The sequence below is a fragment of the Tiliqua scincoides genome, chromosome 1 (assembly GCF_035046505.1).
Source record: "Tiliqua scincoides isolate rTilSci1 chromosome 1, rTilSci1.hap2, whole genome shotgun sequence".
Lineage (NCBI taxonomy): Eukaryota > Metazoa > Chordata > Lepidosauria > Squamata > Scincidae > Tiliqua > Tiliqua scincoides.
Genome location: NC_089821.1, coordinates 68,331,804 through 68,359,611, shown reverse-complemented (window position 1 = coordinate 68,359,611; position 27,808 = coordinate 68,331,804). Strand labels below are relative to the sequence as shown.

At 43.6% G+C, this 27,808-nt stretch overlaps 2 protein-coding genes across 2 annotated transcripts; one reads left to right on the top strand and one right to left on the bottom strand.

Moving 5' to 3' along the window:
- Positions 1 to 5,233: 5,233 nt before the first annotated feature.
- Positions 5,234 to 8,173, bottom strand: LOC136644720 (olfactory receptor 5F1-like). The gene is made up of 2 exons (XM_066620813.1): positions 8,151 to 8,173; positions 5,234 to 6,185 (listed from the first exon to the last, which is right to left on the bottom strand). The coding sequence occupies exons 1-2, from the start codon at positions 8,171 to 8,173 to the stop codon at positions 5,234 to 5,236; spliced, it is 975 nt and encodes a 324-aa protein (XP_066476910.1).
- Positions 8,174 to 26,293: 18,120 nt separating this feature from the next.
- On the top strand, positions 26,294 to 27,229 carry LOC136663420 (olfactory receptor 5V1-like). Its single transcript, XM_066640306.1, has one exon. The coding sequence runs from the start codon at positions 26,294 to 26,296 to the stop codon at positions 27,227 to 27,229; it is 936 nt and encodes a 311-aa protein (XP_066496403.1).
- The last annotated feature ends 579 nt before the right edge of the window (positions 27,230 to 27,808 follow it).

Sequence of the window (27,808 nt, the reverse complement as noted above, 5' to 3'; positions counted from 1 at the left end):
GACAAGGCCTAGTTACAAAGATGAAAAAAATCAGAATTGAAAATAACTGAAATATCCCCTAAAACCTGTAGTTCCCAAACTCTTCCGAGTTCAAATGCAGCAATGTGATCCCCAGGATCGCGCCGCTGCCAGGGGTGCAAAGGGCTTTCTTTTACTTACCAATGGTGCAGCAACCTCCCTGGGGTGTGGGAGCCCCACATAAGCCTCCACAAGGCTCCCCAGACTGTGGTGAATCTCAAAATAATGTTAGCAACCCATTTCTGTGATCGCAAAACTGGAAGTGGGTCATGATGGTTATTTTTTTCATTCTCCACAGCTTGGGGAGCCCTATGGTGGCTTCCGTGGGGGTCCCTCCACCCCGGGGAGGCTGCTGCGTCTTCTAGCAAGTAAAAGAAAACCCCTTGTGCCCCACATTCCTCCTCCCCACCCCTTAAAGAGGCAAAGGCAGAGGTCCTCAGTCTAGGGTGTTGCAATGCCTAGTTTGAGAACCTCTGCCTAAAATAAATGCAATTTTTATTAATCACTAACACAACCAATGTATTGTGTAATAACAAAAAATGAATTGAAGAAGAAAACCCTAAGGTTCTTGTACAGCCCTGTTATGAAGGCACTGAAAGGTGTGCAAAACCACCCCATGTGAAGCCGGCCCCCCCCCCCCACTCACCTGGAGCGAAACAGCCTCACACGGCTCCACGACTGACCAGAGAAACCTCCTAAGGCTTCCCCACAGTCTTAAACTGTGCTTCCGGCAAACTGGATGCACAGTTTCCAACCATGTCGGGAACCTCAATGAGACTTCCCGCATAGTCCTAAAGGCATGCAAACTCAGTGCCCAGGGCATTTGCCCTGCTCACAAAGTGCTAAGTCATCTCCTGTTTGGTATATTGTTAATTTTTTTAATGTTGTTTTTGTAAGCTGCCTAGAGCATTTTCCCATGGAATGACAGGGTATGAATGCTTTATTAAATAAGCAACCTTGATATTGTTTTCAGTTTTCAGTTCATTAGCAACAACATTTCTGGCTTTTCCATCCATGAGGCTCAGAGCACAAGCCTTTGCTTGTCTACTCAGAAGTAAGTCCCATTGTCTTCAATGAGGCTTACTCTCAGGAATGTTCACATAGCACTGCAGACTCAAGTCTCCTGCTGGAATGACATTTTACAAAAGCTCACACATGACTTAGGGCCTAATCCTATCCATCTTTCCAGTATCTTTCCCAATGGGGCATGTGCTGCATCCTGATAGGGGAGCACTCACAGAGGCCTCGTTAAGGTAAGGGAACATTTGTTCCTTTTCCTTGAGGTTGCATTTTGGCTGCATCTGTGCTGGAAAGTTGGACAGAATTGGGCCCACAGGCTGCAATCCTATCCACACTTTCCTGGGAGTAAGCCCAATTGAACACAATAGGAGTTACTTCTGAGCAGACATGCATAGGATAGTGCCCTTACTTGTTTAATACCAAAACTGCTGAGTCATCTAGGGAAGAAAGTTCCCAAGCTGCACCTGAGTACGCAGGTTTTCATTTGATGGCAATTTCACAAATTGCTTGAAGCTGGCTTGTAGTGCAAATATAAAAATGTACACTGGTCATTTACAAATGTTACCAGTGCTTCTTGCCCTCCCATTTTCTGCTTTTCGTGAAAAATGCATATGGTTTTACATAAATGAAACTGGAATAACTCAATGATGATTTCAGCTTCTGGTTCCTTGTTTGAATCCAGTAAGAAACTGAAAGGATGAGTCAGACTTACTGTGTGGACTAGTAAAGGTTGGGTCTTCTACCTCCTCAAGGAACAGGAATATCCCAGCACTTCAGCAGCTAGTAACACAGTTCATTTGAATAAATGTTGCCTTTCATTGCAGAATGCTGACTCATTTACATTGAATGAGCTGCCCAGTTGTAAATTCACTGGAGTGACCAAGCAAATGCCACATGCTAAAAAATGTTTGGGCTCTGGGCCCTTTTGATAAGGGGGTCTGGTCTAGAGGGTTGAGCCTCCATTTGCCTGAAGATAACATCCGAAGGTCGCCAGTTCGAGGCCACCAGCACCGTGTGACCTTGAAGCAGCTGACAACCTGAGCCGAGCTATTCCATCTGCTCTGAGCGTGGGAGGATGGAGGCCAGAATGTGCAACCAGATCAAGAAAGAAACATCTGAATGTTGTGGTTTCTTGAAAGATAGAAACCTTCTTTCAAATTGTAAAAACCCCTATGGGGATTTAAATTGCCTGCCTATGTAAACTGCCTTGAATAAAGTCTAAGGAGAAATCTGAGGACCAAGAAAGGCGGTATAGAAATACCTGTATTATTATTATTATTATTATTATTATTATTATTATTATTATTATTATTATTATAAGCTAGCTCAGAGACTGATTCTGTGCATGTTTGCTCAGAAGTAAGCCCCACTATGTTCAGAGGGGCTTAATCCCAAGTAAGCATGCACAGGATTTGTTTGTTAACCATTAAGGGGCCCTGTTATTCTCATGGAATACAGATTTTCAGTAGGTCCTCCTACTGTTCAGACTGCAAAGGCAGCCTTGAAAGGGTTCACTAGTAGGCTGTGCTGGAGAATTTCTATGCTGCCCTCAGTGTGTTGGGACCTGCTTGTCTTCTGAGACCTCCTAACGTGAAGCCTGCTGATATAGACTAAATTCAGGCTCAGTTTATGTAGGATGACAGTAGCCAGGGCTGGCCCACCCATGAAGCCTGCTGGTATAGGTTGCATCAGTGGCAGATTGCAAGGAGTTTAGGGAGGGGGTGTGCATTCTGGGAGCCTTTCACCCTGCCACCTCCCTCCAACCTGCTGCCAATGCAAACCAGGGTTGCAATTATTTGCTTCCTTCTTGCTTGAGCAAGCAGATAATTCCCCTCCTTACTGTGCCCCTTGCATGCTGTTGTTAAACCTGGAAGTGCAGCGCTTCTGGTTTTGATGACAGTATGAGGACTGCGTAAGGAACATGGTAAGGGCTTTGGTTTTGTTTTCTGTTTTTTTAAAATAATGCAGAGGTGGTGGACTTGAGACAGCATCAGATGGTGTTCAGGGTTGCGCTATCTCTCGCGGTTGCCATGTTTTAAATCCATGTGTCTGCCCTCTATATGTTTAGGCAGGTTAGTAGGAGGATTTTGCATCAAGGGGTGTGTGTGGGGTGTGTAAGCGTAGTAGAACACCCCTCCGTAGCACAAGGGGGGTGTTCAGCTTCCCTTACCCTCTCACACCCTTGGATGCAAAATCCTCCCACTAACTAGCCACTACTTCTAGTCTGGTTATAGCTCTTGATACTGGAAAGAGCTATAGTTAAAACAAATGAGAGACCAAGGCTTTAATCCAATACACACTTTCTTTGGAGTAACCCTATTGAACACAGTAGGACTAAGGGCGCAATCCTAACCCCTTATGTCAGTGCTTTCCAGCACTGGCATAGTGGTGCCAACGGGACATGTGCTGCATTCTGCAGTTGGGTGTTGCTCATGGAGGCCTCCTAAAAGTAAGGGAATGTTTGTTCCCTCACCTCAGAGCTGCACTGCCCTTATGTCACTACTGGAAAGCACTGACATAAGGGGTTAGGATTGCACCCTTAGACATGCATAGGATTGCACTGCAACTCATGTGGCTGTATGTGAATTTTGTTATTTCAGCTAGATTGGTGAAGGGTGGGTCTTCTAGCCTTATACTCTGTGGAGCGCATCTAAGGAATGTTTCCAGATAACATAGGGCCAGATAAGTTGAAGATGATCTGAGTCAAACCAAACCTCTTGAATCACCACAAGGAGACTGATGAATACTCTTCAACAAGGAAAAAAAGTTTATTTAGGGAAAATGGGAGATAAATTCAAGTACATAGAGGCTGCAATCCTATGAACACTTTCCTGAGAGTAAGCCTCACTGAACACAATAGGACTTACTTTTGAGTAGACATGTTTAGGGGTAAACATGTATAGGATTGTGTTGACAATTTGTTTCCGCTTAATTTTATGGCCATTTATCTTTAGAGATTGGAGTTGTCAAGATCAGGATTCTGCATCAAGTTCTGAGAATTTAGAATGTGGTATTGTAAAGTCTGAATCAAATTTATTTTTTCCAGAAAGTCACAGCTCATGTATTCACATTTATACCTTATATGGCTAGACATGGTTACCCCACACTAAAGCATCCAAAACAGAAGACTAAAAGTATTCAGAGGTATGCGTTTTTATGGAAAAGGAGTAAGTGAGATTTGGCATATAATAATAATAATAATAATAATAATAATAATAATAATAATAATAATAATAATAATAATAGTACAGGTATTTGCCTTTCTTGGTCATCAGATTTCTCCTCAGACTTTAATTCAAGGTGGTTTACATAGGCAGGCAATACTAAATCCCAATAGGGATTTTTACAATTGAAGAAGGTTCCGTCTTTCAAGAACCACAACATTTCAGATGGATCTTTAATGATCTGGTATCGCATTCTGGCCTCCATTTTCCTCCCACACAGGCTGACAGCGGCCAAAGAGCAGGTGGAATAACTCAGCATAACTCGGCTTGGCTTGTCAGCTGCATCAAGGTCTTGCTGTTCACGGTGGCCTCGAACTGGCGACCTTTGGATGTTATCTTCAGGCAAACGGAGGCTCTACCCTCTAGACCAGACCTCCTGCCCATATAAGAATATAAGAATCTCACAAGCCAGGCAGTTTAGAACTTATCCAAAAAGCATTTGGTTTCTCTTCAGTGTCATGCAAAGACTGAGAAGAGTAAGGTGGGCACTTAACCAATCCTGCAATTTCTTACTGAGTGCAACTTCTGGATGGGTAAATGTGTTACTGTATACAAGATAAGCACTCACAACAGCAGGAAGGTGATAACACAGATTTCTACACTTTACACTAATAAATTAATACCTGTAACAAGAAAGGAAATTATTGTCTTGATGGACGTGAACAGAATCAAACGTAGAAGGGTATCCGTAGTAATTTCAGCAAAGGTGTTTCAATGGCGAACACAACTGTTTTGCTGTGCATTGATTAGCCTGCGTCATTTGAAATGCCAAGTGCTATCAAATTAGACCAGATATGCAAAGTCTTGGTGGGCATATTGGAAGTCATGCAGAGAGATTATTTAAATATTGCATAACATTTTTGTTTCATTTATATTTTATTCTATAATTATCACTTATTTATTCTTTACATTATTACATTATTTTCATATGCCAATAAAGGTGACTGATGAGGATGACATTATTTTTGCATTCATGACGATAATAATTTCATCCGCATTGATTGCTTGAAGGCTTCTTTCACTTCCTTGTTCCTCAGGCTGTAGATGAGAGGGTTCAGCATTGGGACCACCACTGTGTAGAACACAGAAGCCACTTGGTCTCTGCCCAATGAGTAGCTCGTGTTGGGACGCAGATACGTAAATATCAAAGTCCCATAGAAGACTGTGACGGCAGTGAGGTGAGAGGTACAAGTGGAGAAGGCTTTGTGCCTGCCTTGAGCAGAACGGATCTTCAAGATGGCAAACAAGATGAACAAGTAAGAGAAGACAATTATGAGAAGGGACCCAATCGTGGTGACCCCAGCTAGAAAGGAAATTATTGTTTCAGTGATGTAGCTGTTCGAGGACAGTGCTAATAGTGGAGGAGTGTCACAGAAGAAATGCCTGATGATGTTAGAGCCACAGTAGGGCAACCTGCTTAAAAAACATACAGTTATCATGGCATTGGTGAATCCGATGAAACACGAACCAGCAACCAATGGGGCACAGACTCTTGGTGACATGACTGCTGAATAGAGCAATGGGCTACATATAGCCATGTAACGGTCGTACGCCATGGCAGCCAGCAAGAAACACTCCGTGCACACCCAGCCAACAAAAAAGTACAGCTGAACAAAACACGCCGTGAAAGAAATAGACTTGCTTCCTGCTAGAAAGTTGATCAGCATCCTTGGGGTGACGACGGATGAGTAGCAGATATCGACAACAGACAGGTTGCACAAGAAGAAGTACATGGGTGTCTGGAGCCGGGCACTGATCCTAATTAATATGATCATCCCCAGATTACCCATTAGAGTGATGATATAGATCATGAGGAACACCACAAACAGGGGTAGTTGCTGTTCTGGACCTGCAAATCCCAGGAGAATGAACTCTGTCACCGTCGTGCAGTTTCCCTTAATATCTGTTTCCAAATTCTGAGACCTGTTGAATGATTTAAAAAGTCCAGAGGAAACTCATGTCAATCATTCCCTGAGTGTTCTTTAGAGATTCCAGCTGCCTTGATAAAACGTATTTAGAAATAAAGTGATACGGCTGTTTTGAGTCTCAGAACCCCTATAGATGTACTAGTTTTGGCATGGGTATCTCCACCTTCATGGTTGCTCCCATACTGATTGAATACATGTTCTGCCCACCTGATTCTTCCTGTTAGTGGCTTCACATAACATGCAAGTAACGCCCTTTACCAGAGTCAGGTTTTGCTTGCTTGTTATATAAGCATGCTAAGGGAAGCACATGGGTGGAAGTCTTTACAAATACTCAAAATGGAGGGAGAGCAATCACAGAAGGGACAGCAACTATTCTGACCCAGACAGGGCCAGTCCATTCAGTTGTCATCTCCGCAGATTAAGATTACCCAATTCCAACTGCATGGGTTTAATTGTAACATCCATTCCTTGAGAAAGGTATCTATGAACAGCACTGGCAGTAAATAATGTAGGTTTTAAATTCACACAACTCAAAGATTATTTTTTTTGTGGAGTAGGGGGGTTGGACACATGTGTCATCCTTCCACATTGCAACCTCCCACTCTCAGTTACCCATCTTGAAAATGGGCACTAGAACATATTGCCTCCCTGAATTGTTGTGTGGATGAGAAGAATAAAGACTGTAAAATGCCCTGTTCATTTAAAACAGTGCTTTCCATACCCTGGCCTGGAGGCCAGATTCGGGGTTTGGACTAACCCACCCATCCCGTGAGTGAACCTTACTGTTCCGCCGGGTTGCCGCATGTCTTTCTCCTTGTTCAGGGGACAGGGACACTCTGGGCAGACATGTCTGCCTGGACGTCCTGTTGCACAGTCTTCTGGGATGTTGGGCAACAGACGTGACTGCTCAGAGTGTTCCTGTCCCCTGAATGAGGAGAAAGACTTGTGGCGACCCAGCAGAACAGTAAGTTGCGGTCTGAATGGGGACTGCATTTTTGCTTTGCAGAGGTCATGAGTTTGGCAATCACTGATTTAAAACATTATGTAAATGATCAACAAAAACATAGCTGAAGGGTTTCAACTCTAATCACCATCCTCTCTATCTGTGATTGTCCCAAACTCTGCAGTACCTCAGTTATCTTTTCTTATGGCTTTTTCACATGTGACTTTTGTTGTGTCACATAAAGAACTGCAAAACTCTAGCTTTAGAATGGAAATGTTAGGCTATGTAGACATACGAGTATCTATGCAAATATCTTAATTCTAATGAAAGAATTTATATAGCTTAGTTGCAGTATTTGAATTTTAGAATAGCACAGTCAACCAGATCGTGCTTGGTGATCAGCACTCAGAATCACAGGAGTACTGAGGAAGTAGGCATAAGGTCAGATAGATAACCACTGGCAGGCCAAATCGCATATCGGTCAGTGTTTCAATCCCTAGACCAGGGGTCTCCAAACCCTGGCCCGGGGGCCAGATGCGGCCCATGGCAAGCCTCTATCTGGCCTGCGGTCAGCCTCTTGTCCCCTGAAAGCCTCTGGCCTACTTAACTGAACATGACCAGAACTGTGCTCTGGTTGTGTCTGGAGGGTGTTCTGAGGGCCAGAGAGGTTGAATGAATGAGCCCATTCATTCATTTATTCATTTACCTAAGTTCCATCTTTAATTTATTTATTTAAATTTTATATTTAAATTTTTTTTCTGGCCCTCAACACCATGCCAGATATTTGATGCAGCCCTCTGGTCAAAAAGTTTGGAGACCCCTGCCCTAGACTACTGAAATAACTAAAATTGCATTCTCCTCTTACACAAAGCATAATAAATCTCTCTCCATATTTTCATTTTTATGAGTTAAATATATTAGTATTAATTCATAATGAAAATTATCCCTGGTGTTTCATTAATACAAAAGCTGTAGACTTGACAAAGCATGGAGCATAATTGAAGAGAACAGACTCACCTTGTGCTCTGAGAGGGGATCATGTTTGTTCAGAGATTATCACCTTCAAGATTGAAACACAGGTCTTGGAAACTTGCTTTGGCCTTAGTTGAGGGTTTGGAGTTGTCCTCCCCATGAACTAGAAGACTCCAATGTACAAGGATTGTTACTCTAGACATTCCACTATGAAGGATAGTTTCTAGTTCTTATCACATATGTTCTGTCATCGGCAAGCTAACCCATAAACATCCCATCTCCACTCCATCCAGATATATCACTAACATCATGCTCTGACAAGCCAGATCTGTAATGCATACAGGGAGAAACAATGGGTTGGGAGAAACATTAGAGGGATTTGCATTCAATTTTGGGCATTGCTGTAACATCCCTATTTGATGCTTACATCTTTTAAAACTGCAATTTGCTGGTGTTTTTCTTGTACCATTAGCAGTACAAGTGCAGCAGTTCTCAGTAGCAGATCCCTCTTACTTACAACAAGCAGTGGGATAGAACCCCCCCTTTTTTCTGTGGTTGCTCAACCCAGCCCAGACTATATCTATTTTTTTAATTCAGATAAATTCTACTTAGTAGACTCACGATCTGCAGAGTGAGTGATGTTCTTCCCAGAACCAAACCAAAGGGAACCTGGACCCATGTTCTAAAACAAATATTACCAGCATTCCCTCACTTCAAGATTTCAATGGCGCAATTTCTAAGCATACCATTACAACATAGAAGACATTCCACCCATCAAGCAGTTTACAGAAGCTCCTCTTACCCAGCAAAGTCACATGGTTTTCTTTTCAAATTGCAAGATTGAAGAAATAGTACATGTTCAACAGTGGACTTTTTTGGGTGTGCTTGTTCGAAAGTGATTTCCTACCAAAATGAATGAACTACCTGTTCATCATTACAATCAACATTTATTATGTATAACAATGCCGAATATGCATTCTGTGCTGTAAAAAATAGAAAAAGCAGGACCATGCATGCAAGCTCTCAATCTAAAAGGAACAGCAACGTGAGTCAAAAGGAGAAGGGAGTTAGAGAGAAGGGAAGAAACAGAGATCAATGATGTACTACTTTCCATATGCATTCAGCTTCTAAAGCAATTTAGAAATCAAATTCAGCAGCCTGTTGAAAGCTCAGAACTTGTAAGACTCAGAGAAATGGCACAATCTTTGCTTTAAATAAATGCTCTACCAATCACAAGAGACTCCTGAAGTAGCAAACAGATGCTCTTCCTTAGGGAAGGAACAGTGTACAAGAGAAGTTTGCTTATCTGTACGTCAAAGCCCTCTGGAAATTAATATCAGAACCTCTGATTATTCTGGTCACCTGGAAGAAGAGAGAAAAGAGCACATATATTTGTATACAGTGGGACTTCAGTTCCACATTCTGGAACCCTTAGTGGATACCCAAATCAGTGGATACTGGGATCCACCTTTAAATGCTTTGTAACAAGGTAGACACTATATTGCATTCTATATTGCACTATATTGCATTCACTATATTGCAGTCATTCCATTAGATTCCATTATTCACCCCATCTAGAAGCTGAATGTGGTATAGCATTTATACCAATGCATTCTGGGGTTAACAATGGTGGTGTCAGTTTTAGGCATAATTTTGTTTTACTTATACACAAGTATATATGGTATTCGTTTATCTATATAGCAGCATAGGTCACCCAACAAATCACTAATCACCCAACAAAAATCAGTGACCAACTTGATGGCACACACACAACTGAATAAGAGTTCTAGTATTAGCTCTGCTACATGGAAATGAGAGCTGACTCATTGGTTTCCTGCTGATAATAACACCTCATTGGCTCTCAGAACAATCAATCTAATTGGTCAGTTTTGAATTAAGGAAATCCTGAGCGATGTGTGTTTGCCTAGCGCCAGTTGGCACTATCACAAATGTGCTGAGATAGCGCTGACTGGTGGACAGAGGACCACTGCCTGAAGCCCCATGTGAGCACCAGGCAGTGGAGAGGTGAGTGGGAATGTAGGTGGAGGCGTTCCAAGGTGGAGGGAGGGTGGGGCAGGAGGAGGGAGCGGGGCAGGACTGGTGAAGCTAGGCTTCGCCGGATCCATAGCCCCACATCCAGCCTCCTGGCCGAACATGCTTTATTCAGTGCTGGCTAAATAGCCGGTTCAGAGTCGTAGCCCAAATGCAGGCCACTTCACTTACTGAGGGGAAGGGGACAAATATCCCCTTTCCCCAGATAGATGTTGGGAGCCACTGGCAGCTGCCTGACATGCTCAGGATGCAGTGGCAGCCATTTTGGCAGCTGCTGTAGCTCTGGGCACTGGGCAGCTCAGGATTGGGCTGTAAGGCAGTTGTGTTTGTTTTTCTGGTTGATTGGCCATATTATTTGATAGAATACAGATAATTCAACATGGTCTGTTTTGCTACGTTCTGCATGACATTACCTTTCCAATAATATATAACATGATGGTATTATTCATAAACAGAAATTTTCCAAATGATTTCCAAAACCTTCCCACCCCCACTGAGGCTACCACCAGGTGTTGTCCATACCCCCTGTTGACACAACTGCAAGGGAAAGCTTGATTCCATGGCTGAGGCTTATGCTGAGCCTGAAATTAAAAAAGCACTTGTGTTATTGGTACTAGTTTGTGCAACTATAAGTGCAGGGCTGGCCCAGCCATGAGGCCAAATAAGTAGTTGCCTCCGGCAGCAGATTGGTGGGGGATACTTGTCTCTATCAACCTACTTGTCTCCATTGCTCCTCCTTCTCCTCCCATTCCCTGGATTGGTAAAGGAAGAGCAGGACAGCAGGATAGCTACAAAGAGGATGGCTGGGAGGCCCCGGGTGCCAGGCTGCAGTGTCCAACAGGCTGCCCCAAGATGTTTAAACTTATTTTTTTCAAGATGAAAACATTTCTTTTACACTTATTTTTCAATTGTTTATTGGTATGATTATACATACAAAGTTATAAAATTATAGGAGTCAGTTCTCTTTATCCATGGATTTGGAATCTGCAGATTTGACCATCTGTGTGATACGGACTCGCAGAGTCAAACCAACCTGTACCCTCTGGATGTGACCAGAGGTTTCCTTTGGTCATGTCTGGAGCTGGTCTGAGATGCAGGGAGGCTCCCATGGCCTCCCTGAGTATCAGAAGGCCTGTCTTAGGCCACTGAGACACATCTTGGAGGCCTCAGACAGGCCTTCTGAGACATGGGGATACCATGCATGGCCTCTCCAAGTCTCAGAACTCCTCCAGAAGCAACCTCTGGTTGAGTCTGGAGGTCCTGTAAGTGTCGGTCTGTGGATTTCATGATGCATGGATTTTGGCATCTGTGGGTAACAGCCCCCGCAGATGCCAAGACATGACTATATATGAATATACCAAATACATGTACAAATTTACAAAGTTACTTTATATTATATATATACAAACTTCAATAAAAGAAAATGTTCACTGTCTGCACTTCTTCTCAGGCCATTATTATTACTCATTTCATGTCATGACTATTACTGAAAATAACTTTATCATGGGGAGGTGCCAAAAATGACCTTGGTACGCTGCTGCAGGACAGAGAGGAAGAGGAAGTGTGGAGGGGACGAGAGTGCTGCATTAGAAATTGGAGAATGGGAAAAGCAGAGGCCAGAACACCATTGACTAAGGGGAGGGACAATATTTGGCATGCCACCTCAGGCATCAGGAGATCTTGGGCCAGCCTTCTATAAGTTCAACAATGCAAAAGTGGGCAGAGTTTAAATCAGGGGTGTCCAAACATTTTGACAGCAGGGCCACATCATCTCTCTGACACTGTTTCGGGGGCTGGGGACAAAAAGAATTAATTTACATTTAAAATTTGAATAAATTTACATAAATTAATATATTAGAGATGGAACTTATATGAATGAATGACGGTCTTGCAGTAACTCAAGTCCTATAAAAAGCCTTGCACAAAGCAAGGCCAGCCTTTCCTTCGCTGCCACTGCTGCATCACAGATGTGAAACAGCAAGTAGTGGAGGGAGCCCTCATCCCACAGCTCAGGTGAGAGGTCAAACAGTCGTCCTCTTGCTGAGAACAGTTGTGTCGGGCCAGCACGGGCTCCAGCAAGTCTCTGGAGGGCCAAAGGCTCATTGGAGACTGGGGGCTCCCTGAGGGCCTGATTGGGAGCCTCTGAGGGCCGCAAGTGGCCCCTGGGCTGGGGTTTGGACACCCCTGGTTTAAATATATGTTACACTAAATACGATTATGTTGGTTGTGGACCCACCTATACTGTATAGGCTATACAGTAACAAAAAGGGTGAGGTACTGCATCCTTGATTAGAAATGGACAGAGTAACTTTCAGAGTATAATCCTAAATTTCTTTTACTTGGTCTCTGTGTTTTGACCTCTGAATACCAGGACCCACAGATGAAGACCTTCCCATATCATATCTTTGGACTGAAAAAAGATTCGTCAACTTTGTATTATGAAGAATAACCACTAGATGTCACCAAATATCCATCTGTATTAGTGTAGTGCAAATTTGCTGGCAATTTAAAAGGAGCAAGTGAGTTGTGGAATATCTAAAGCAGCTTTATGCCAGATTAGCCTAGTACTGTCTACTATGTGACCTTCCAGGACCTCAGACAGTGTCTTTTCCCAGCTCACCTACCTGAAATCTATGTGCACTGGAGAAGTTGGGTAGTGAATCTGAGACTCGGCACACAAGGCACATAGTCCACCACTAAGTTACAGGCTTGGCCTGCTATTCCTTTGAATTCTTTCTCAAAACTTTTCTGTGATACACTTGGTTTCACCCCTCTCACCCTCTACCTGAAATTAAATTTGTGTAATTGGATGTACACCTATCCACCCTGCTACCTTTGCCATGCTCTTCCCCCTCCCTTTGCAGCTTCCGGACCCCTTCTTCTGCTGTTTTTCTTCTATCACATTTATACCATAAGCCCACAAGGCAGGCACATATCACTTCATTTATGTTATTCTATGGATAAGGGCGGTCTACTACAACTATTTTTTTTCTTTTTGATTGTAAGCCTCTTTGGGACAGGACACTACCTTTTCATTTGTTTGTCATGTATACTGCTTTGCAAATGTTTGTTTTCTTGAAATGTAGTATCTAAATACAATGCTGTTGACTACTAATCAGAGCTTCTTGCAAGAGGCCAGGTCCTCTGCTGCTTGACATATACATAAACTTTGCAAACCCATGAAAACACACAAAAGGAACAGATCATACACACCAACCCCTCAACCAGTGGTGATCCTGGTTGCTGTGCTGCCCCAGGGCATGCCTGGAAGTGACCTCTGGACCTCCACCAGACCTCCACCTCCGGACTTCCTCTGTGGGTTGGGATTCACTAGATGGGTTGTGAGCCAATTTCAGGTAGGTTGCATACTACCTGGCTCAGCTGCCATTAAAACTACAGAACAGAAAATACAGGGTACAGAGTGCTGGGCAGAGTGGGCTCTTGGTAGGGGAGAGGTATGGTGCTTTGCCCTGAATAGGTGGGAAAATCTGGCACTGGAAACAGAACAGAACTGTGTGTTTGGAGAAGGATTCAAGTCTGCATTTTGCTCCAAACTGGAATGTTTGAATTCTGAGCGACGCAAAATAACAGCATGAGTGCACTGTGTAATGCGACCTTTGGCTGATTGTGGCTTTGGTTTGAAGCCTAAGGGCACAATCCTAACCAGGTCTACTCAGAAGTAAGTCCTATTTTGTTCAGAGGGGCTTACTCTCAGGAAAGCGTGGTTAGGATTGCAGCCTAATTGATGACAACACTTCTGGCCATGACATCACTTCCAGGTTAATGACATCACTTCTGCTGGGTCCCGACAGATTGTCATTCTAAAAAGTGGGCCCTGGTGCTAAAAATCACTGAGAATCACTGATATATACCATATATAGACAGGTAGACTTTATTTGCTTCATTGTTTTTATGACTCCATTAATATGGGGTGGGGAGAATTTGTAGGCCAAAGGGTAGACCCAAAGGTCCAGTTGTTAACAGCAATTAGAATAAGGTTTGCTACAAATTCTCCTGCTCAACCTCTCCTTAAAATAACTCTTCCCTTCCACTGGAATGTCATTTCTGGTTAGGTCTTTAACATTTTATTTTAAATGTTAGATATCCTTTAGATATCTATCCTTTAGATAGACGAAATTTCTTCCTAGTGAAAGCTAAGCCTCTTGCCCTTCAATTTTTTATATTAAATCTTTCTGTTCTCCTATTTTTCATAAAATAAAGGAAGCTTCCAACATTATTTTGACATAATAGACTTAAAAACGTATCATAAAAATTATAAGAACTCTCTACTTATTGACCAAATCAAGACTAGCTCACATTTTAACTCCTAATGGATATTAAAAACTTGCTAATGCAAAAGTATTTTAGCTTAACTCTGGAAAGCAGAGAATGACTAGCAATGATGAGAATTTTAGGAATGGAATTGTTTAAATTCCTGGTGATATTACTGATCTTCCTGGTGATATTACTTCATGGAAAGATCTCAACGGGAGAGAGGACTTATCTGGATGGAGAGAACCCCCAAAATATGTTTCATCAAGGCTGCTTGGGTCTCAATGGCCCTGTCCTATTAGGATACTGTTAGCCCAATCTTAACTGACTTTCCATGCAGTGGTGACACAGGGCATGTGCATTCTGCAAAGGGCTAGAGCAGGGGTGCTCAATAGGTAGATCGCGATCTACCGGTAGATCGCGAGGCAAAATGAGTAGATCGCGGAGTGCCGACCCCCCCCCCCTTCAGGTGCCTCTGGGAGGAAACGCCGGGAGTAAGGCCCATTGTACTCAATGGGGCTTACTCCCAGGTAAGTGTGGCTAGGATTGCAGCCTCACAGCCTAATCCTAGGCATGTCTACTCAGGAGTAAGTCCTGTTATACTCAGTGGGGCTCAAGGTACACCAACATACATTGTACACATAAATGTTATATGTTATGATGGCGCGAACATTGTAAAAAAAACTCTGGTAGATCTCCGGGCCTTGCTGGGTTTCAAAGTAGCTCTCGGGCCAAAAAAGTGTGAGCACCCCTGGGCTAGAGTCATGGATGCCTTCTCCCTTACCTCAGGGCTGCATTGCGGCTGCATCTGCTCTGGAATGTGGGTTAGGATTGGGCTGTGTGTTGACACTGCATGGCTACCATGATGACACCTGTCATATCTTAAACCTGCCCTGGCAACACCATGGCATTGGGGTTGGGATGCTGGCACAACTAAGGCAAAATGTCAAGCCTATCTAGGTAAAGCAAAGCAACTCTGGCACAGCTCTTCCCAACCACAACCCTAGCATCCATGGGAACATGACATAGTCTGTTATCCATGGAACAGTGTCCTGATATCAGCACATCATCAGCATGGCACTGGTCTGACGTATGAGTGTCATCCCCATGATGTTGGCATATCATCTGTATGACACAGATGATAGAGGACAGAGACACAGTGGACATGTAACTCTGGATTTAATATTGCGCAGTACTCAGGACTTGGTTAGAGATGTCAGTATTATTGAGCCATTGGGGAACAGTGATCTTGCTGCGATTCGTTTCGACATGCACGTCAGGGGAAGAATACCAGGCAAATCTCTCATAAAAACCCTTGACTTCCAACGAGCGGACTTCCCTCAAATGAGGAGGCTGGTTAGAAGGAGGTTGAAAGGGAAGGTAAAAAGAGTCCAATCTCCCCAGAGTGCATGGAGACTGCTTAAAACAACAGTAATAGAGGCCCAGCAGAAGTGTATACTGCATAGGAAGAAGGGCTTGACTAAGCCAGGAGTTACAGAGACTAACCAGCCAAGTTAGAGAGACCGTAAAGGGCAAGGAAGCTTCCTTCCGTAAATGGAAGTCTTGCCCTAATGAGCAGAATAAAAAGGAACATAAACTGTGGCAAAAGAAATGTAAGAAGGTGATACGGGAGGCCAAGAAAGACTATGAGGAACACATGGCCAGCAGCATTAAGGGGAATAATAAAAGCTTCTTCAAATATGTTAGAAGCAGGAAACCCGCCAGAGAAGCGGTTGGCCCTCTGGATGGTGAGGGAGGGAAAGGGGAGATAAAAGGAGACTTAGAGATGGCACAGAAATTAAATGAGTTCTTTGCATCTGTCTTCACGGCAGAAGACCTCGGCCCCTCCTGACCAAGGAATTAAATCAGATAGAGGTTAAAGAGATTTCAGACCTCATTGATAAATAAAAGATCAATAAGTCACTGGGCCCTGATGGCACCCACCCAAGAGTTATTAAGGAACTGAAGAATGAAGTCGCTGATCTCTTGACTAAAATATGCAACTTGTCCCTCAAAACGGCCACGGTGCCAGAGGATTGGAGGATAGCAAATGTCACACCGATCTTTAAAAAGGGAAGGAGGGGGACCCGGAAAACTATAGGCCGGTCAGCCTAACATCTATACCGGGTAAGATGGTGGAATGCTTCATCAAAGATAGAATCTCAAAACACATAGACGAACAAGCCTTGCTGAGGGAGAATCAACATGGCTTCTGTAAGGGTAAGTCTTACCTCACGAACCTTTTAGAATTCTTTGAAAAGGTCAACTGGCATGTGGATGTGGGAGAACCCATGGACATTATATATCTGGACTTTCAGAAGGCGTTCAACACGGTCCCTCACCAAAGGCTACTGAAAAAACTCCACAGTCAGGGAATTAGAGGGCAGGTCCTCTCATGGATTGGGAACTGGTTGAAGATCAGGAAACAGAGAGTGGGTATCAATGGGCAATTTTCACAATGGAGAGAGGTGAAAAGCGGTGTGCCCCAAGGATCTGTCCTGGGAGCTGTGCTCTTCAACCTCTTCATAAATAACCTGGAGACAGGGTTGAGCAGTGAGGTGGCTAAGTTTGCAGACGACACCCAACTTTTCCGAGTGGTGAAGACCAGAAGTGATTGTGAGGAGCTCCAGAAGGATCTCTGCAAACTGGCAGAATGGGCAGCAAAATGGCAGATGTGTTTCAATGTAAGTAAGTGTAAAGTCATGCACATTAGGGCAAAAAATCAAAACTTCACATATAGGCTGATGGGTTCTGAGCTGTCTGTGACAGATCAGATCTTGGGGTGGTGGTGGACAGCTTGATGAAAGTGTCGACCCAATGTGTGGCGGCAGTAAAGAAGGCCAATTCTATGCTTGGGATCATTAGTAAAGGTATTGAGAACAAAATGGCTAATATTATAATGCCATTGTACAAATCGATGGTAAGACCACACCTGGAGTATTGTGTCCAGTTCTGGTCGCCACATCTCCAAAAGGATATAGTGGAAATAGAAAAGGTGCAAAAGAGAACGATTAAGATGATTACAGGGCTGGGGCACCTTCCTTATGAGGAAAGGCTATGGCGTTTGGGCCTCTTCAGTCTAGAAAAGAGATGCCTGAGGGGGGACATGATTGAGACATACAAAATTATGCATGGGAAGGATAAAGTAGATAGAGAGATGCTCTTCACATTCTCACATGACACCAGAACCAGGGGACATCCACTAAAATTGATTGTTGGGAGGGTTAGGACAGACAAAAGAAAATATTTCTTTACTCAGTGTGTGGTGGTCTGTGGAACTCCTTGCTGCAGGATGTGGTGGTGGCATCTGGCCTGGATGCCTTTAAAAGGGGGCTGGACAAGTTTCTGGAGGAAAAATTTATTACAAGTTACAAGCCATGAAGTGTATCTGCAACCTCCTGATTTTAGAAATGGGCTATGTCAGAATGCCAGATGCAAGGGAGGCACCAGGATGCAGGTCTCTTGTTATCAGGTGTGCTCCCTGGGGCATTGGGTGGGCTGCTGTGAGATACAGGAAGCTGGACTAGATGGGCCTATGGCCTGATCCAGTGGGGCTGTTCTTATGTTCTTATGACATCCATGTGTCATCAGTGTGATGTTCAAGGAGCTAATCATTGCATCTAATCAGCCCCATCACTGTCAGCCACAGAAGTGTCACCAGAGTAAACTGAGCCAGGAGCAGGACCAACAAGCGGCCAATGCTGGAAACCCCCCCCCCCAGCAGTTAGGAGTGAACAACACAGAAACAGGCACCACCCCCACCTATGGAGAGACCCCAAGAACAGTAGTCACACACACACACACACACACACACACACACACACACACAGAGAGAGAGAGAGAGAGAGAGAGAGAGAGAGAGAGAGAGAGAGAACATGACACAAGGATGCCACAGAGCTCATCTCTCATGAGAACTGTAATGGCATCAGCGCAGAAAGGGGCAAAGAACTGCTAGGAGCCTCTGTGCCCAGGGTCATTGTACTCACACACACACATATCTAAGGAATTTTCAGTGCAGCATTGCAGAGCAAAGCCAGAAAGATAACTCCCTTGGAAGAGAGCAGCCATTTGAAACAAACATGTAAGTTTCTCTATAGCAGTTATTTTCAACGACTGATTCGTGGCACATTGGTGTGCCATGAATGGTCCCCAGGTGTCCCATGGTAATTTGGGAGATGCTCATTTATTAGTAGGACAGTTGGGGAATATGAGCTCCCCCCCCCCCACATTGGTAGCACAGTGTGCCTTGTCAATTGTCCAAAAACTGATGTTTGACCATTTTAGTGCCTTGCCAGTGTGCTGAGAGATGAAGGCATGACTGGAGAGAAACACCCATGCCAGGAACACAAAATAAGAACAGGAGTCAGGTCTAGAACCAGCTATTCCACAAAGCTGCTTGCTAACCACTTAGCCACAGCAGGAGATAGGCAAAGAGCACCTCATCTGCCATTTAACAACTTGCATTGGCATGGAATCTTCTGGATGGTCCTCCCACCCTCCCTGGGACTTTGAAGCAGTTGGCAGTGACGTTATCACATCACACACCGCCACCTACTTTGGGGTACTGCACTTTGTGTGGGGCGCTATCAGCTCCTGACTTGCCACTTCCACTTGTTCTGGTGAGTGGGGACGGGAGGGGGGGCGGGGATAGCTCCCCCGCAAAAATGTTTCACATTGGGCCCCACAGCTCCTAAGGGTGGCCCTGGGTATCAGTGTGATTATTGTCCAACATGAACGCTAGTGTGCAGCTCTGCAACTGACATGGACATCCATGCAAGTGGAGAAAAGGTGAGCTAGAAATATAAATACTGTGGTTCACTATCTTTTCCTAAACAGGTGGGTCATTTTTTGTCACCATGGCAGGATTTGCCATTAGCCTGAGTCTAACTTGAGTTTCAAGTATTGTAAGTGAATACCCCCTTTCCTGATCTTCTGTTGTCTTGCAGCAAATTAACTAGGCCACCTATAGCTGCTTTCTGTAAGCAGCTCCCAATTACATGTTCTGTTTGGGGCTTTGTCGTGTGGGTCAGCAGGGGCTAGGACAAATGATGACCAGAGACTGGAAGATGGAAATGCAGAACGGTTAACATGAATGATACTCATGCTCAGATCTGATTCATTCTGTAGTACTGAACGGAACAAAGATCAGAATCTCCAGGTTAATCTTCTGTGTAGTCTTGGAGTCAGAGTGCACACAATTAGTTTTCGTTTTACTAATCTCTCCTCGGGAATGATCTGCAGTGAATTTTTGAACTCCCTAAGAAATGCGTTGTGGAGTCTTGTGTGCACTGCTTCAGCCTAATAGTCTCAACTCTGGCAACAAAAATGAAAATTCCCAGGGGCCTGTTCCCTTGGGTGCTTATGCCTCCGGTTTTGAAGTGATCAGTTTAGTGTAATTGACTCATCCCTTCAATAACAGTGTCAGCTCCTAGTTATTCTAATCAGCCCTCAAGAGCACAATTAAAAAGTTAGCGCTTGCCAGCCTTCTATGAAATAACTTATGCAAGGAATCCAAAAGTTCTAGCAAATTGGCTCCTAAGTGCATCATTAAAATTCAACTGCACTTCAAAGACATTACTTTAAATTAAGAAAAGGTAGGCAGGTTCTGGGTCCCTGGAATTAATGATCGTTCAGGTACAATGTCTTCCCTTAACAAGAAGAAAAAAGTGCCTGTGCAAACCACAAAATTGGCTCAATGTTTCTCCTTTTCCCTTTTCCTGTTCTGACCTGCCCCTCTCCCCTTTGCACAAAGCCTGGTTTTGTCCATGTTAGTTAATCACAATCCGCTACAACAGACCATTTCACCCCAGCAGCATGGGTTCTCCATCTGAACTCTGGGAGAGCATGAATGCTTTCAAGTTCTCAACATGCTTACAAGGGCTTGCATGATGTGGGTTGTTTGTAAACATAATTTGTGCAGTCTTTGCCTGATTGGAAGCCTGTATCACACATTTCTTTGGCTGTGCTGCAGGAGTCTGTGAGCATTTACAGTCTCCTACCACACAAACAGAGGGCACATTCTGGTAAGTGGGAGAACCAAACAATGGAGGGCTAGCACATGACCTTCTCATGAATCACAAAGCAGCTGCAAGCCTGATGTAGCTGAGAATGTCTTCAAGATAGACTGTAAGGTGCATGTATTCATTTTTGTGAATGAATGGAATGGAATACAAATTTATTTATTTGCAGATTTATATGTTTCCTTTCCCTATGGAACAAATCGGGTGCCCAAAGTGATTTACAACATATGCGATAAAATCCACACATAATAAAACACACACAATAAAACCACAGTACGTAAAATCACGGTAGCCATGAATAAATCCATTGCCATAATCTGCCACATGAATAGCCATGATCCACCAGATCCAGTATATGGGTCTTCCAGCCCGACAAGGAGACTCTCAACTCTGTGCTGGAAAAATAGCTGGTGCAGATTTGAGTAGCCCCATTGTAGGGCCTGCACCCTTACCCTGGGGAAGGGGATGAATGTCCCCTTCCCCCAAGGAGACTCTGGTGGCTGCCCAGTCCCAACAGGATGCAGCGGCAACCATTTTGGTGCCGCAGGTCTTCTGGGCACCTGGCAGCTCAGGATTGGGCTGTCATTCCACAACCTTTCCGTCTGGCTACATCTGAGGGATAGGTAGGGCAGCAACACCCTCTCCAGGAGCCTGGCTAGGTTTGACCGGCACTTTGGTCCTCCACTCCTTGAACTGTACCTCTCAGTGGCCATTCTGCCAGCTTATAATTAGTATGGCAGAGCTGGTTCCTGGATTTTCTCCTTTACCTTACCCACCCAATCCCATTTTGCTTTTGTGCTGCGTTGTCTATTACATTGCAGGTATTATTATGGACTGCAAGCTGCCTTGGGTTGCAAAAAAAAGTGATTTATAAATGCAGCCAAGATATACACTCAAGTTTCATTTACAACCAGGTAATAACAGAAACTTAAAACACTTCAAGCAACCAATAAAAGCAAATGAATCCTAAACATAAAATCCAAGCATCATTTTACCGTGCACTCCTCTGCATGTTTATTCAGAAATCAGGCACACTGTGTTCAGCGGGACTAACTCCCAAGTAAGTGTTGCAGCTTTGATGTTTTTAAAAATAATAGATTTAAATATTGATGAGCAGAAGGAAGACTTATTTAGTATTGCAACTAGACTTGAATAGAATGCTCTTGCTGACATCCCTCTAGTGCAGCAGACCCCTACGATCCCTCTTCTTCTAAAAAGACTGTAACACATCCTGTCTCTCTCTCACACTGCAATATGTCTTTCTCTTTCTTTTTTCCCCCTTTATTAGAGAAGTCCATCAGCACATCCATCTCCTTGTGATCAGTTTCCTGGAAGCACAGTGACCTGTCAAACCCTCATGGTGCTGCTGTTCTGTTAAAAGCTCCGGCATTCCGCATGTTCCCATCTGGACTGTGAACACTTCACTCTCCTCCAGTACCACCCCCCCCCCCACTCAACTGCCCCAGTCCTTCCTTATTGTAACACTAATGCATTTAGAAGATTAGTGGAGGGCAGGCAGGGGGAACTTGCTAAATGGAGCTGAGAGAAACTCTGGGAGATGGGAGGAACCGGGAGCAGGGGAATTTCTGCCCAGGTGAAAGTGCTACGCTGCAGGGATTGCCTTTTATAATTTCCCTTCTATTGTGTTACTACTGCTCGACTGGACTGGTTTAACCAGATTTGGCAGCAGTTTTTTGACTGAGGCCACAGTTCTATACACACCTATGGAGCTGTAAGTTCTATTGAAGTCAGTGGGGCTTACATCTGAGAAAATGTGGCACTACTTTCCTTTGTTCTTCTTTTCTGCTAAGGTGTATGTGTGTGTGAGTGAGTGACCTCTGCCCCTCCCCTCAGGTGCTTATTGACTATCAGCTTTTCAGCAGAGGCCTCCCAGTCATTTAGGAACCTTCCCTAGGAAACATCCAAGATAATTAAAGATAATTAAGGGCACAATCCTTATTAGGACCCCTGCGCCAGTCCAGGAGGGTCACAAACATGCCATAAAGCACTTTTGTGCCTCTTCATGTGTCAGCGGAGCCGGTTGAGGGATGCACGCTGGCCCAGAGAGGCTGCATTCAGCCTCCGTGCCGACACAGAAAGGGAAGGCTGCACTGGCTGAGCTTGGGGGGGGGGGTTCCGGGGAGCAGGAGGTGGGGCTGGAACCGGCAGTTATGCTGGATCCCAACCCCATTGCCCAAGCAGCATGAAGCGGCTCCAAGCCGCTCCATTCTCCTCGAACTTGCGTCACCTCCTGAGGTGGTGCAGCTCTGAGGAGACCCATTAGGGCTGTGGTGGCTTACCCAGGGATAAGGGGGAACGTTTCCCCTTGCCTCTGGCTGAACCAATTCTGGCCCAATCTTGTGCTGGATACAGCACAGGCCTACCTACTGGCCTGCCTGTTCCAGCACAAGATAGGATTGCACTGCACCTCATTAAGGATCGTTAGCTCTTTAAAGGGAACTCAGTGATTTCCTGAGTGGAAGCAATATCTGGAAAGCCATGGTCAGGAAAGCCAATGGGCCCCCCTGATCCAGGGACTTAGCATCTGCAGATTTGAGTATCCATGGATGCCAAGACCACAGCTGAAGGGCCTCAGAGGAGCTCCCAGAAGTGACTGGTAATCACTTCCAGTTTGTGCCAGCAACTTCTGGTTGTGTCTAGAGATGTTCTGAAGTTGCCAGAAGTAGCCACTGTGAACTGGATGTGACTTCCAGTCATGTCTGGGAGATCTTCTGATGAGGCCAGGAGGTGGTGCATGACCTCCTGGGTCCCGTTAGGGAGAAGGGCGGGATAAAAATAAAGTTTTATTATTTTATTATTATTATGACCTCTGGAGGGCTGGGTATGCCCCAGATAAGTTATTATGGTGCTGCACTGCTCCCTCCATGGATTTAATTATCTGGGGACTGGGCCTGTGGCAGGTGTAAGTTAAAGGCAGGAATTGGGATAGGATATTGGTGGAGCTGCTGCCACCAATAACCGTCCCCTCAATCCACGTACCCAGGTCCACTCGGACTTGCCCCAGCAAAATCACTGGTGCAGACCATTAGGACAGCAAAAAAGGGACAGCTGTTCCCTTACTTGGAGGAGACCTCTGTGACATAATGTTCCTTTATTAGGAATGATTTGCTGTATGCATATACTGAGTGAAATGAGCATGGGCACTAGTGTCTTTTCATTTGTGGCTCTGCAACTATAGAATTCCCTTCCACTGGAAAGATGCGAAATCCACCTGGCTGGGCCTTTAAGGATGACCATGAACACATTTCTCCATCTGGCAGATTTTGTGAGTGAAGATACTTTGAATGAAGGTAATTTGTGTTTTAAACGTTGCATGCTTCCATACATCGATATGCAAAATGAATAACTGTAGAATTCCATGTTCCAAAGTTTAGGACCTGTACTACTAACAGAGATGTACATACTTTTAAATTGTAAATAAAGTGTTTTCTCTTTATATGTTTATCTGAAATTTTTATCTGAAAAATAAAAAAAAAAATTATTTTTATTTATAAGTTTATCTGAAATTTGGGACCTTGGCCATGCAGTGTTCACCTAGTCCCAAATTATCAGGCCTCATCTATATTAATAATAATAGAAGAACTGGTGTGATAGGGAGTGTCTAAATGGACACTGATTTCCATTTAGAGTTCAATATTTCCAATGAGTTAAATATTTTGGCAATAATTACAAGAGTAATGCAGATTAGGTATTTTAAAAAATCTTGTTTCCTTCTATTCATGCTCTTTCTATAGATTTTTGCTTTATTACCTTTTAGAACAGTGAGACTTCCCCCCTCAACAATTATTTCTCTCTCTCTCTCTCTCTCTCTCTCACACACACACACACCCACACCCACACCCACACACACACACACACACACACACACACACACACTCTTTTATAATAATACTTTTACTATTGTATATATAGTTTTAATTATTGTATACTGTGAGCTGCATGGGCCTGTTTTTGAAGGGAAAGTTAAGATATAAACTATTTGAATGGATGAATGAATGAAATGTGAGATACAATGTGAAAAGAAGTCCTTTAATCCTGAAACAATTATTTCACCTTTGGCTTTATTGAGGCCAGAGAAGGAAATTAGTCATGACTAACACAGTCCCTTTGGTTCATAAGAATATGGGCACCTCTCTTTTCTATGGATCAGGGCTTATTCAACACAGTTTGTGGTCAAATGAGCTTCTGTACAACTTCTGAGACTTCATTTGCTCCAAGATTCCTTAGATGTCTGAGTCTCAAGGTACATCATTTGTCTTAATGGCTTTTTTCCTCTAGTGGTAAAAAGCTGCTTTGTGTGATATGACCAATGTTTTTAAACATTACTTCAGAATTGTCACGCCAGTCATTTTTCTGTACTCCAACAAATTCTTCACAGGATTGTTCCTGAGTTGACCAGACTGCAAGGGAAACCCAAAAGGCAAGCGGATACCCTTTCTCGACTCAACAATCAAGGGGAAGTCAAAATTTTAAGGTTTGCAGTGCTGTTCTTCAGTCAGGTGCTTTTTGTGATAATTCAGTGAACAAAAAAGCAGAAATCTGACTTCACATCCAGGCTCTGTCTTGAGCTCAGTTGATAATCTTTGACAAGTTGACATGTTGCAGTCTTAAAGTCCTCACCTGTAAACAGGACAGACCTGTAGGGATGCTGTGCTTAGATATCCTGTAGGTTTTGTGGAAGAGGTAGACATGGTGATCTTTACAGTGTCTTGTTATTGTCAACCATTTAGCCTGAGCTCCAGTAAGAAAGAGAAATGTTGGTAGATACTTAAGGTACAAATACAAAATCTTAATGTGGGTTTTTTCTGTAATTTTATTGAATGCTCCTATTTACACTGATGGAAGATGTACAAGAATGCCAGGCTTCATTAAAAAAAAATATTTTGTGTAATGAAGCATCACTTACTCTCTGAAGTAGGCTAGTTTACTGCTGGAGGGTTTGGATAAAAAATGTGTGATTTAGGCTACAAGCCTAAGAAGCAAGTTTCAGTTAGTTCTGGGTTTTCATGTACAGGATTCTTCTGAAAAAAGCTGATATTGACCATTCAGTTTAGATTGCTGAGCACTATCAGTTTCATTAGCATGGGCAAGTGTAGTGAGTGTCACATTGTGGGAACTTCTAACTGTGAGATTATGAATCCTGTAGGGCTTGGTCCAAAATGGTTTTGATCATATAGTATGTGTGTGTGATTTTTGTATGTTTGAATTCTCCAATAAGGTATTATTTGCTCTATTTTTCAAAGGATTCAGAGATGTTGATTTTTTTTTTTTTTTTTTACTATTCACTGTAAAAATATTTCATTATTTGAAATAAATGAGAAATTTTGACATCACCAAGAATCTGAGACAAGGGCATGACGTATCAAAATATGGCATAAAGGTTATATATCAGGTTCTGCAGGTGATGAAAAAAACTGGTGTTTCCTTCTAACAATGACTCTGCTTTATTAGCTCTAATTGATCACATGCTGAAAAGGAAAAAAATCTCAGACAAAAATCTTCAACAGGTGCCTACTGAGTTTGACAGTATGTGAACTGATTTAAGAGCACGATCTAATATTCTACAGAATCCTCACATTAAATCTAGTCTAGTACACACTGTTCCCTCCCACACAGCTTCCCTCGCTTGCTATCTTTCCTGGCTGTGTGGTGTGGAGTGCTTCAACTATGTATGACACAGTTGAACTTTTCCTTAAGTGATTTATAATTAGATAACTGACTAATTATAAATGGTTATTCCATAGTCAACTCTAGATATAACAAATTGTCTTTGTCTCTCCTGAATTTCAGGTAGCCCAGTGAATAATTCTTATTGGCAGGAAGATGGACGCAGCCAACATGACTACAGCAAAGGACTTCTACCTCACTGAACTGTCTGATCTCCCAGAAGTGCAGATTGCTCTCTTTGTGATGATTCTGTCCATCTACCTGATCACCTTGGCAGGGAATGGGGCTATCCTCATGGCAATATGGACAGATGCTCGACTCCACACTCCCATGTACTTCTTTCTCAGTAATTTGTCTTTCCTAGATGTCCTTTGCCCGACTGTCATAGTGCCAAAGATGCTCCATGTTCTCTTTTCAGAGGACAAGAGTATAACATATGCTGGCTGTGTGATGCAGTTATTTTTTCTCATTGATGTGGTGGGCACTGAGATTTTCCTGCTTGCGCTGATGGCATACGATCGCTATGCGGCCATATGTAGTCCACTGCAATACACAAGCATCATGAATAAGCAGCTTTGTGTGCAGCTGGCTGCTGGGACCTGGGTAACTGGTTTAATCAATTCCATGGTTCATACCTCACTAATCTTTACTTTGTCTTTTTGTGGGCCCAATAAAATAAATCAGTATTATTGTGATATCCCCCCAGTGATGGCTCTCTCTTGCTCTTCTACCTACCCCACTGAACTAGTTGTTCTTCTTGTGGCTGGTATTTTAGGAGGAGGAGCTTTTCTGGTCACCCTGATCTCTTATGTATATATAATTTCTGCCATTTTGCGCATACGTTCTGCTGATGGCAGACGCAAAGCTTTCTCCACCTGTGGTTCTCACTTGAGTATAGTTTGCCTGTTCTATGGGACCACCATTGCCACCTATGTTCGCCCCACCTCCACGTATTCCCCCAAGCAGGACAGAATTGTTTCCATGTTGTATGGGGTTGTCACGCCCATGATAAACCCGATGATCTACAGTCTGAGGAACAAGGAAGTGAAAAGGGCCTTGGTGAAGGCATTCAGGCTGAAAGGTTTTTCATGAAAGATTGAAGTTCAGTTCTTCTTGGCCCTGTCCATGATCACAATACACTGTGTTCCAAGGATATTTTCACCTAATCTTTGTCTGATTCCTTGTAAAGGGAAGACAGGTCTAATCTCAGTACCAGCCAGTTCTGACCCAGATCCTCATTCTTTCACTTTGCACAGGCCTCCCAGAAAGGAGGAAAAGGCATTGTTTACTCCCTTTTTGGGTGCCCTGCAGAAAGAAGGTGCCCATTCCTTCTATGGGGTGCTTTGGTCATCTCCTTTGCAGTTGGAAGTATAGGCAGTGACAGGTAATGCATTGGATAGCCTTTGTGAGTGGCAAAATGTTTATCTTGATAGAAGGACTTCTATTGGTTCATCAAGAGGTCAGGTCATCTAAATGCCTCTGCTGTGTACTGCAGTGGCAAACCATGAAAGCCTTAGAATAGGAAAGCTGATTGTGAGAAACAGAGGAACAGTTTTGGTTTTGCAACACCAGTCTGTATGAGTAGTTGTGCCTGTATGGTCTCATGAACAGTTCTAGGTGCAGAGGAACTAGTGAAGTACACTACAATCCAATGCATGCTTTCCTGGGAGC